Below are 12,773 nucleotides of genomic sequence, written 5' to 3'. Positions count from 1 at the left end.
ACATTGTCCTGCCCTCTTCCCATAATATGCCCTTGATAGGAACAGCAGGTAGGTGTATCTTTACAGTCTGTAAATAAACCAGTTGTCTGGGGAAAAAAATATATATATTAGTTGAGGTTTCTAAAATAGTTATTTTTTTTCCTATTCACATATTTCCTTGCATCATCTTCACAGGGAGAGCTTTATCAACTTCCATTTCAGGAATCTTGAAGAGAAAACACTGGAATCTGGTCCTGTGTCAGGCTTCAGCCTTAAACACTGGAAGTTTAAGTCATTTTGTGTGCATGGCCGTTGTGTGTATATGGACTTTTTTTTAAAAAGAAAAAACAGTAAAAAAAATACTATAGCACAGTTTCTGACTGCAGTTAATATTTACTATCCTACAGTAACTACAATGCTACTCACGGCTAGTAATTATTTTGAGGGATCTAAAAGCTTAAGCGCTGTTATTTTTAGTGATGAACATAAGTTATTTCCAAGACTTGCTGATATGTAGCATAGAACCAGCATGTACAACACAACCCAGCACCCTACAACCGTTGTTTTCTTACGATCCATCTTCCCTTCCTGCCTCCTGAACAGGCAGGTCTGCTTCTCACTGCCTCCCCTGGAAGCATGCAACAGCTCAGCCCATGGATGTGAGCCAAAAGGCCCCATTTCTTGGTGAGCTCCTACAGACCCCCTGCCTCTGCTAGCAGCGATACGCATGTCTGCTGGCAACTCAACAGCCCAGCAGCTTTTTGTCCTTTAAACCAAAGTTGGTTTTAGTTCCTGGCTTGCTCCCTCTTTTTGCCTATCACACTGCTCAGATACAGCACAGAATGCCCTTGCTTGTGGCTAGGGAGCTGGCAGGACAGGAACTCAAAGACAAGTGAAGCCACTGTCCTACCTTAGCAATGCCTCCTCCCTGGCCAATGCCTGCAAGAAAAACCTGGCACTCACCATCCCACTCACTGGGGAACCCTAAAACAGTTCACCAATAAAATTCACTTAGAGAACTGAATTCTTTTCTATCAGCCTAGGGTTACTCTTAGTACTCAGTTTTCTGAAGAAAACAAAACAAAACAAAAAAAACAGAGGGGTGTGCATTTGGAAGGATCACGTTTGAACCATTTTACTACATTTTATATTTTTCAAGTGATTTTTCAGTAACATCTGCTTTTCTCCCAACAGTAACTCTGGCCTCCAGAGTACCCCAAGCACAATGCTCTCTGACTTTTGTCATTGGAAACGTGAGAGAAATCTGGGACAAAACGTATCAGTGATTTGCATAAAGATGTCAGAACCATCAGCTCTTGAAGAAACGCCACCAAAACATGAACCAATTTGCTACAGAATACACATGGATTTAGCCCAGCCTGCTTACCTGCATTTTTTTTTCCTGTAGATTAACTACCCTGGCTGAAAAAATCAAACAAGCTATATTGATGTTAGCCTACAGTATACACGCATTCATATGAATATATATTGAGCACTTTGAGGGGCTGGGAGAGGACAGAGGCTATACTGCTGGATCTGTGAGGTTTACCACATTACAGAGATTTTGCTTCTAATTCTGCTAGGGAATGACTATGCAGGTATTTATCTCCGCTGTAATACACTGATCCAGTAAAAGAGATTATATCCAGGGCCCTCAATTACAATTCCACCAGTGTTTGGGGCTGCACATTTTGGTATTTAGAGTGAGCAATTTGAGCTCACTGTCTTTCGTCTCTGTTCTCTTCCCAAGAAATTTTGCTGATGCATTCTCTCTTTGTGAGCTCAACATGTCAGTATTGCTGAAAGCTGATATTCAGATGAGCACTTTGCACTTGACATTTGAGGAAAAAAATAGCTAAATCTTTCAGATTAATGCATAGCAAATGTTTTTTTAAGTTTCAAAATTAGCAAATGCAAAATTTATCATACAAAGTTTGAAGACACATTTTGCAACTTCTAAACATAACATGCCAAGTTTGGACTATTACTTCTGTGTCAACAATACTCCACAGTGACCAAAACATGCCCATAGATTCTTGAAGTGTTCTTGTTGCAGAAGATTAACATTTAAGAAAGTGTATTATTTCCAAAGACAAAGAAAACATTTGTTTAAGCCTTACAGTATAGTTGATACCCTTGTATTTCCATCATAAACATACTGGACTTAAGTAGCAACCAGTCTGGTAGAGAAACCAAACAGGTTCCTTTCGTCCACATCATCACTTCAGCTACCCCCTTCAGTTTGTATCAAAACAGTTTACATCTATTTGTAATCAGCATCAGCTGAACATCAGAAAAGCTTCAGACAGTACAACTATTTTTCACGTTTGCCAGGTGCAAAACGTCAATAACACACAAAGATGAAGTAGCAGTCTTCTCTATAGAGGAACAAGAGAAAATGAACAAAATCATGTCCTTTGCTGTTGGACTTGAGCTTACGATGGACTTTATTCCTCACACAGGAAACACATTTTGCCTTTTGTGAACAAGGTACATCATTACACAAAGCACTCATCTTTAGCAGTTCAGTATCACTTAGACTTGAAAGTGGCAGACTAAAGCATACAAAGTTTTGGTGTGGTAACACAAGTGCATGATCCAATGCTAATTTTCTCATAATTACTTGAAATTTGTTTAAATGGTACTTTAGAACCAATAAAAACTTGTGCCTTTATTAAAAAGATAAAACAAAAGTATAAAACAGTATTTATAAACCATCAAGAGTCCCATATAAAAAGCAGTACTCTTCCAGTTCCATTTGCTAACAACACACAACTGCACTAACCTTTTTCTCAGGGGTACTTTGCCATTTTGTTACTGCTTCATACAGAACACTGCTGACATTAACAGAAAATGTAACAGTTTGTTAATTTCTTCTTGGGTTGGCTTTTCTTTGTATGCTGACAGGCAATTGTTGAAAAGTAATAATCCATGTACTTGCAGCTAAAAGACAGTTCACTTCTTTGAGCTATGCTCTTGATATGGTTAAATAAATCAAGTTAAAAGGATGAGGGGGCTCAATTCTATAGCAAAAAAGCAACACCAAGTAAAAGGCTTTTGCTTTGTTGGCATTGCCTTGTTCCATAGCACAGCCAGTAGAAGGAATCCTCAGTCCTGAAATACTTGGAGAGCTACAACCATGAACACGTCACCCAGTCCCTTCCTTTCAACAAAACCCGGTGTTTGTGCTATGGACAGTTGCATTTCAAACTCATCAGCCACACTCTGTCCACTCTGTCAATCCCCCACAATCCAACCCCTCCCCCTCTTTATTTTTTTCTTCTTTCTTTCTGTTCTCTGCAGAACCTGCTATGGAAGTGACTTCTGCAGTGCCTAAGGTGTGACGATCGCCTGTGAGGAGGCAGGAGTCCTTGCAGATCTACCCCCATCACCGCAGCATAACAGAAATGCATAGTTCCCACTCTGGACCTTGTACATCCAAGCAGGGCACTTCAGGATTTGGCCCTTTGGTAGCAGTATATATATAATTCAGTGCTGCATAAATGCACGTTAAGAATCTTAAGGCATCTGTCTTAACTTCCCTGCTCTGCAATAGTGCTTACAAGAATCCATTGGACTGTGCAGAAACTTGATTTCTTGTCTCTTCCTAAAATGCTCATGTTCCATTTTTTACTGATCAACTTTTTCCAAACAAAATTAAGTAATATTCAAGCACAAAATGTGTTGCAGAAACCTAACAAAACAAAACAAAACCTCATTAGTGGAATTGCACCGTTAGCTTTGAAAAAAAAAAACACAACACCAAACAAATCATACTGCATTACAGGAATATCTAGATAACACAGGTATTTTACTGCCTCCTGATCGGGACTGCAGCTAAGGTAACTTCAACACATAATTAGCCTTCTGGGAGGTGTTTTTTTTTTTCCTTCCCTTTTCTTCTCCTTTTAAACCTCGTATGTTTTATAAGATTATCTCCACTAAGAATGTCAAATCCATCACCATTGACCTGTGGCTAAAGTCTCTTGGATGTCTGGTTGGCAAGAATTGCTCATTCATTTTTAATTAAATTGACACATTTGGAGACACAAATGATATTTGTCTAGGTGAGTCTGGGGGACTGCTGGCTGGGAGATTTGTCTTCTTTTCTGTACAATGACATGGGAATTTTACTTAAGCCATAAATTTGATTGCTTCTACTGCATGCTACAGGTATAAAAATGAAAAAATTAAAAATACAGCTATCAGTCCGTTACAAGGCATAGCAAAGTGCATGGAGTGCATATTTTGGATCTCTCAGATATTGCATGGCTGCTTCCAGTTGTAGGGGACTGGAATTAACAAGCTAGGCAATCAAAAACCGATCACATCCAACTAGACTTGGAACAGCTGAAACACTGTGGTACTGAGTTAAGTATTATTTGAGGTAACACGTACCAAAATGCTTTGTGATGGGTGTGACTCTGACTCATTTAATTATACAACTTCTAAAACTATGCAGCTTGGGGAAGTGGGGTACACGGCACACCATCTTCCTTTGTTAAATTTGTCTGACTTTAGGAAGAGAGGGAGCATGGAAAGGAAAGTCACACCAAACTATTACCAGATAATAGTCTGATCTAAGCTGTCAGTCATGCTCTCTCTCTAGGTCAGTGGGAAGAAGGATTAAGTACATTCTATAAATACCCTGTCAAAGACTGCTGGCATGAACCGATCTCAAAAAGTATCTATTCTACTTTTCATAGAAAGGAAATGACTGAATAACCTGTTTAGATCAAATTAGATATTACAAAACTAGAGGCTGAAAGGAATCCCTTGCTAGGGTACTCATTTGAACATTTACACAGAGTGTCAAGAAAAGTACTACTAACTACCCTAATTTTGGTTATCCCTTGCAGAGACCTTTTAGATAGACTATTTCTTAATAAATAAATAATAAAAAAAAGATGATCCTAAAATTACTGAGCTTTAAAATCTTGAAGACTGTTCTCTCTTCAAAGAAAACGGCACTTCCTTGTAAGGTCCCTGTTTCCAGCTTTTGCTGCACTTCTGTGTCAGGGATCACAGAGAGGCAATATAAATTTCCTCATGCAGGCCTTCTACAACTCTTTAAAAGAAACAAAGGGAGGTGGGGGGTAATGACTCAGCCCTCAGCATCTATGGTTGCTAGTTGTCCAAATCAGATCTGTTCCTCTTCTAGAAATAAACATTTAACAGGAGTTTATAAACTCACTGCAGCATGAAGTCAACATAAAAGAGAAATTTAATTCAGTCACTGGAAATACACCAGGGCTAGCAGCAGCATTTGCTACATTTCCCTAGTGCAAAGTGTGCAGTGTGAGCAGAAGCTCTTACACAAAAGAAGATCATTGTTAATGCGTCGATGTGTCACAAGTGACACAAAGCAGTCCAGATGTAGACACCTATATTTATCGACACCTTCATTCCTTGTGCACACGCTTTCTTGAAGTATAAGAGCAGAGCATGGTAAACCAATATACAATAACAATATAGTTAAGGGGTTGTTCCTTGAGAGAGTATCAAGACTTTCATATTGAAATTGCCTGTTTAGCAGATGAGATTCTTTTCCCTGGTCAGGTAAAAATACAACATTACACACTTCAATCTAAATTACAGGATTAGGCCGACTCATCTTAGATCTAGCCAACCAATGTTTCCTACAGTACATTACTCCCACTCTCGTCTTCTGGAGAGCCATTCTGAGCTTTATGTAGACTTTTTTTCTTATGGCCACAAGATAGAGCACAGGAAGTTCCGCACCAACACGAGAAAGAACTTCTTCACAGTGAGGGTGATGGAGCACTGGAACAGGCTGCCCAGGGAGGTTGTGGAGTCTCCCTCTCTAGAGATATTCAAGGCACATCTGGACGCCTACCTGGGCAACCTGCTCTAAGGAACATGCTTCGGCAGGGGGGTTGGACCCGATGATCTTTCGAGGTCCCTTCCAACCCCTGCAATTCTGTGATTTTCTATGACTCATCCAACATCAGAGGACTTCTCTGCACTCCATGACTAGTGACTTTTGACCTCAAGATGTCTATTTTAGTTTAGTCATATGTATAAAGAAATAGCAATCAATTACGTTAGTCTTACCTGTTTCTCATTGAGATGGTTGGTTAGTAATAAGCTGAGATCAGCTTTCCAATGAAACTATAATATGCTTTTTTGTACCTAAAATATGAGAGAATCTCAATTGTGTTTTTTTTTTTCAGATTTGCACAGCAAATACCAAAGACTTCAAACCAGAAACCATGCATATTGTGTTGAACTTATTTCAGAGAAATACTTTCCTCCCCCTAATCAAATATAAAATAAATCCAAAATGTCTCAGAAGAGGGAGTGAGAAAGCCAGATGTATCTACCCATTACCTTAGCCATAAAACTCAGTTTGAAGCAGATCACCAGACACAAGTTAGCCTTAGCTTATAAACATGCTGACTGGATTCTATGTAACAAGGTTTCCTCTACTGGACTCCAACCAATTCCTAAGGACTTTTTAGGCTTAAAAACAACAACAACAACAAAAAAAACAAACACACCCCACCCACCATGAACAAAATGACAGAGTAATCAGAAATGTTATGGTGCAGTCTACCTGATTTAACATTTTCCTCTTCAGGGCCACTTTCTACCCATTGACCATCACTGGCTAGCAATCGATTTTGTGATTCACTGAGTGGTCGAGGAGGAAAGGGCTGATTGGCTCCAGAGCTGAAAAGCAAGCAAAGTCAACAGGAATTCTGTAATTGCAAGAGTTGCTTATTTCAGACATTTCCAGATTGATAGACAAGAAATGGTATACTGACAACAATGTTACTGCCACACAGGTACAAAGAAAACCTAACCAGTACTATCTGGAACAACCTAATGTTGTATTCCATCACTAAAAGCTAGGGTGTGCTGCTGAACATCTTAATGCAAAAGGCGACTGCTGTTGGCACAAGGGTACTGCTCTTGTGTAAATTCCACAGGTTGTGTGGTACTGGAAGTGACTTCTCAGTCTTGCCTTTGGCCCTAATGCCTCATAACTCATGTAGCTGCTGTTGAAAACAACCTTCAGCCATTCACCAAACACAGAAGCCCTCCAAAATCACATAAACGTCCTCAGAAGTTTCACGCACTCATGTGTCTTTGAATCTGAAGCAAGCTTCCTAAAAATACAAACCATGCAAATTTGGAGGTTTAAAATGTAACAACCTAGAAGAACTCCACTGCTCAAAGCCAGCAATAGCCACGTTATTTACCTCATGCAAACTATGACTCAGCATCCCTTGCTTAGGCATGCTGGAGGAAGTGAAATGCAAGTAATATTTACCCTTTCTTTCATTTGAAAAAATATCTTAAGTATTTTTTCCATGGACCATTATTCATTCTTCCCTAGGACTTTTTTTCTTCTTGTTAAAAGAGCCTGTAAGGTCTTTTACTTTCAGTACTGTTCTGTTTCCTTAGAGCCGCATCCTCTTAGAAGTCTAAAACAAGAAATAGCCCTTCTGTACCAAGCAGCATCACATTTATTAGTTTTGATTCATACTATCCTTCTTTGAAGACTTACGAATTCACTTTGAACCCAACAACAAGTTTAAACAATTAAAACAAAAAATAATTTTGAAACATTTTTTTTTTTAACAGATGAATTATGGCACAGTACAGCTTAAGTGCAATAGTTACCTTTTGGCAGGTTCATTTTGGCTTGAGACAGTTAGTTGCTCTGGATCCATAATCACCAAACGAGTTGGAAAACTACACCCATCGCCCAAACTAAACCAGAAAAAAGATTCAAATCACTGTTTGCAGTTGACAGGCTGGAATCAATTACTGGGTGCAGTGTTGAACTGCAGACTTGAGCAAGGCATTCCTACCACTAAACCCCATGACCAGTTAATTAAGCTTTGGAGCTCAAACAATTCCCACCCTACCACTCAGTGTGGGCTGCTGAGCACAGCACTTGCCTAGGTGTTTCAGAAACAACATTGTGTTTCTGTACAATGTAGCCCTGGTCTTCTCCCAAACCACTGGGCACAGGTAATCAGACTATCCAGTATTTATAATCCCAGAAGCACAAACAATATCCTGGTGGTCATACTTTTTTCTTCCTCCCATCACTGTAAGATTAACTAAGCATTCTTTTAAAGCAAATTCAGTCAAGACAGAACGTGTTGGGAAAATACCCACCTGTAATATACCTTGCACCCTTTTATAATTATGTGAAAAGTCATATCAGTTGAGCAAACGGCTGAGGCAACTTTAGATCTTGTTATTACCCCTGCTGTTTGCTACCAGACCTCAGTTTGGCAAAAAGCTTCACCCACATTTTAAGCTGATACACAAGCCTCCAAAAGCAGTGCTGAAACATGGCACCTACTTTGTTCTGCTGATTTTCTGGAGTGGTGGGAGTGAGCAACAGCTCAGTCTTACTTTATCGAGCTTCTCAGACATTCATCTGCAACTTCCTAACACTGGTTCAGATGAAGTTTTAAAACTGCTATTTTCCAACATATCAACGTTTTTTTCCACTGCTGCTTATTTACATTCACTTTTTCTGAAGGCTTTTAACAATGAATATGTCATGTACAGCACAAGAAAAGCTGTCAAGTTTGTTGGGGATAAGAGGGGGTGTTTTTAAACTGATGTTGTTTCAGTGCAGCTGAAATTCAAAGAGCATGTGTGTCTCCCCTGTGCTGTTGATTTCTGCTTTATAACCAGGCACTAATACTAACAATCAAAAGGTGTAGAATTTTTGAAATACAATTCTCAAAACTTTCCAAACTTCTGTATTTAGAAGGCCCTTGTAAATGAGGCTCTCATCTCTGAATGAAAATCCTGTGCAGAGTCTTCTCAGTTTTCTCCTCCAGATTTTCTTCACACCAATCACACAAGATTTCCAAATTGGCTTTTCAATTGTGCTTCACTTTTCTTAGAAAAGAGGAAGCAAGGTAAAAATTAAGTAATCAATTTATTCCCCAATTATTTCAAGTCAGATCAAATACCTGGTAAAAACAGGGAGCAGCCAATACTTCTTTTCATCTCCAAAAACCTCCCTTAGATTTTTGCCACATCCAAGAGAAAAGCCGTTTTTATCAGGGCCATTTCGAAATGTGGGTGCACGGAATGTTTCTGTAAAAGAAAAACATGCAACTTACTTTAAAGCAACAAGCAGTCAGGGAAAACAAACAGTCTCAAACTTCTCCACTGTGAACACAGTCTCAGGCAAGCTAAGACCATCTTGATGTGTATTATGGGGGAAAAAATGATTGCCACCTTAAGTAATAAAAAACATTAAAAAAATCTAAGTGTTAAAGTTCACATAAGAACAGTCATCTTTCTCTCTTTACATTTAACTTAAGGTCTGAGGCAAAGCAAAGTACCATCAGCATGCTGAAGATACCGCATGCTCTCTTTGGCCTCTGCACATCTTTGGGCAGACGATGACTTCTGCATAAATAAGCAATTTACCATTGGGCATTACTGTACCTAAACTCATACAGAACAGGTTTTTTCCACTCTGTCCAGGGCTGAAGTCAAACTAAGAGCATACCACGGTATCAGAGAAAGATGAGATCTATTACATTAGAGAAACAGGCACACCATGAGATACAGCAAACCACCTAAACTTGACTGACCTACTATTTACCTAGTCAGACAGGTTACACACTTAGCCAAGAACCAAGAGGACTCATTCCTCTGTCCATACCAACACCTTGTCTTTTCACAATCATGAACCAGAAAGTAAATATTGATTGTGCTGTCAATGACCTACAATGACTTTTGGGCAAGGAACACGTTAACATTTCTTTCAAAGCTAAAAGAGATCCCGTGAAAATTCCTTAGCTTGTAGATACACAGAAGGAAAAATGACTTAACCATCCTGTCAGGCAACCAAAAAATTCTTTTTCTTCTATTGAAAAATTCTAACAAGCAGAAAGTAGTATCTCTTTCAATTAACTCATTTATTTTTGGGGACAGAAATTTAACTTCCAACGAAAGGTAAAAGATTTTGACTTTAGTTGTGGCACTATCTACTACATCCCTGAAAAAAAAAAAACAAACCTTTAAAAATGCTTTAGCAGGAACTTAGATACTTAAACTAATGCAAGTAACTTCCCTACACTCATCAATGACATTTAGAACGTTTAGGCATAGAAATTACCTGCAAGCCGTACTCTTTTATTACTTAGGAAACGTGCATCAGTGTTTCCATTTTTCTTGCAGTGCTTTTACAAGTCACTTCCTAGTACCAAGGTCCACTTTATCTCACAGGATGTAAGAATATTCTTTCAGATCTGGAGCAAAATGTATTATAATCATACACAGGACAGCCCTCACCTCAGGTGGGGCCACCCAGCTACTCGAAGTATTGTAACAACAGGGTAACTGGTAAGTAGCAATTCTGTTACGTTACTTAACACTATATAAAAACCACAACAAAAATGTGCCTCATTAGTCTCAAAATACAAATAAAACCAAAAAAATGACATTCATCATGAATCTCCACACTTGGCTCCAGCAGAGTATCCATTACACTAGGAAACGCAAGACAAGGTTTGACCTTTTTTGCTTTCACCAAAAGTTCTTCTTGCTGCACAGAATTTTAAAATCCCATTAAACATGAAAGTTTATCCTCCCATTATCAGCAACTTGTTTTTCGGGACAAGGAACAGTTCTGTACTCCAATTAACTGACCTATTGTTGATCTGTTTTTGCCAACTAGCCAGCAGTGGTAGCTGAAGAGCGACAATATGCTGATGAAGAACATGGCTGCCACAAAGAAAAGGAATAGTACGTGGAATTTTGCATGGGTATCTCGCAATTCATTCTGGGGAGAAAGAAAGAAAGAACGAGATTAACATGTTAACACTTCTTTAGCAGTTAATGCAGTATTATCACCAAACATTTTCTGCTACGCCCATTCTGATATACGTATTTCACCCCATTTTTCATAACGAAAAGCAGCACAAGCAGGGCCTTCCTTCCATGTCATGTTAAACCAGTGTTTATATAACAGCATTCGAAGGTATGATGGGTACCCCCTCCACCTGACTTTAGTTACATGAGTGCACGTGTTCATCTGTCTGCTAGCACTGTATATAACCAGGTTAGTTTTTAAACGCACAGCAAGGGGCAAGTAAAAAAAAAAAAAACTGTACTAAAAAACATTCACTGTGCAGCCACAGCCAAAGAAACACTGAAAACACATCAAAAATTGCTTTTCTTCAAGAGAAGAAGATACAAGGAAAACTTCCAAACCCTCTCCTGGCAACTTAATAATACTGAAATACTGAAATAATACTTCTGAATAGGCATAAGGAACATGAATGGGAAGTGGCTTAGTTATATCATGTTTCCAAGGCTGAACAACTCCTAGACAAAATCAGTTTCCTGGGACTGATCTTCAATTTTTGATAATCTCTCAGGTTTAGGAAACAACCAGCATGTACCTAGCAGAACAAATTTGCCATCTCTGACAAGCCAGAAGTTACTCACCAGAATATCTACATAAAAAACAACAATTTCAGTCCAACCACCAAAAAATAACCTCCCACCCACAGGCGATAGTCAATTCCACCCCCAGCCTCAACCATATTTAGGCTTGCGCTTTCAAGAGGCCAATAGGATTTGTAACAATACTATTCTAGTTCTATATCCTCAGAATTGCAGTACTTTTAAGCAGCTGACCTTTAGCAGCACTATGAAAGCAGAGATGCTATTTTTATTCAGCAGTTTAGTTAGCATTATTGCCATTACTTTTTCCATTAGCTCATTCAGCATACACACTTATCTGAGGCTTATTTTTTTTTAGTTTATCTAGAAGACATTTCGATTAAGATCAAGTGCATACAGGTATATCTACATCCACATACACTGCCTATAGTCATAAGCAAAAGAGATTACAAATTTTCTCCCTTTCAAACTATTTACACCATAGTTTGGTGTAAATAGCTACTACGAAGGATTGGATTAGAAAAACTATAGTAGGAACATTTTTTAAGTAATTACATCAATATTGAATTTTACCTTTGGACAATTCTCTGCAGCTTTCCTGCGGCAAAGCTTTGCACAAACAAAGAATTTATTAAACACTAATATTATGTTAAGACCAAATGTTTGAAAACAGCACGAGCTTTGTTAAGAAAGAAATGGTTGGTGTGCACACGTGCTCTTGGATGTGCCAAGTTCCAACGCCCATCAGCAGCCTTAGCCCCCGTTCTCCAAGAGAATGGAGGACAGAGTACACCAGAGCACATGACTATCTCCCAAGGCATGTGATTTTCTTCTGAAGTACTGCTGTTCAGATTGGGGCTGGATCACTTTCAAGTGGTTTCCTTGTCCTGAGCAGCGTGACTGCACTGGGTGCGTTCTTCACTAGTTTCCTCCACGAGTAAGGTTTATGGTGACACTGCCTATGATGACACCATTCATACAACTCTGTAAAGCTAACAATACTCCAGAGAATAAGAATAAACCATAAAGCAATGGTTTATAAATAAATAAAATAATCTGACTTTAGAACATAACTATTACCATTAGACATAGCTTCAGTCAAAAGCACAAAAAATAAGATACCATTCCTTCCACGACTTTGTTTAAAAAAAAAAAAAACACACCAAAAACCATCAACAACAAAATGTAACACATCAGTACTGTCTTTTTTCTTCCCAATGTCCTTCAATACTGAGAATTGTGTGTGAGATATTTTCAGTCTAACGCCTGAAATTCAACCAGTACTTAAGAAAAGAAAGAAAGAAACAAGAAAGCTTAGTTCAAGTTAGACTTCAAATTCCAAATTTTAAAGAATGTTATTAACCACCTTAGCT

The 12,773-nt window shown here is 38.7% G+C and overlaps 1 protein-coding gene across 7 annotated transcripts in view; it reads right to left on the bottom strand.

The window, feature by feature from the left end:
• Positions 1–2,408: 2,408 nt before the first annotated feature.
• ZDHHC20 (zinc finger DHHC-type palmitoyltransferase 20) overlaps positions 2,409–12,773 on the bottom strand; it is a 51,694-nt gene continuing 41,329 nt past the window's right edge. For 5 of the 7 annotated variants that reach the window (XM_040544005.1, XM_040544008.1, XM_040544009.1 and 2 more), the window contains 6 exons: positions 10,642–10,774; positions 8,949–9,075; positions 7,630–7,719; positions 6,557–6,672; positions 6,055–6,132; positions 2,409–3,673 (listed from right to left, as the gene is read on the bottom strand). In XM_040544005.1, the coding sequence (XP_040399939.1) occupies positions 6,095–6,132; positions 6,557–6,672; positions 7,630–7,719; positions 8,949–9,075; positions 10,642–10,774 (504 nt within the window). In that variant the 3' untranslated portion in view covers positions 2,409–3,673; positions 6,055–6,094. The remainder of the gene's footprint in view (positions 3,674–6,054; positions 6,133–6,556; positions 6,673–7,629; positions 7,720–8,948; positions 9,076–10,641; positions 10,775–12,773) is intronic. The other 2 variants (XM_040544007.1, XM_040544012.1) reach the window with 1 other exon arrangement.

The sequence above is a fragment of the Cygnus olor genome, chromosome 1 (genome assembly GCF_009769625.2).
Source record: "Cygnus olor isolate bCygOlo1 chromosome 1, bCygOlo1.pri.v2, whole genome shotgun sequence".
Taxonomy (NCBI): Eukaryota; Metazoa; Chordata; class Aves; order Anseriformes; family Anatidae; genus Cygnus; species Cygnus olor.
The sequence above is the reverse complement of the archived record's forward strand: the minus strand, read 5'-3'. Positions and strand labels throughout refer to the sequence as shown.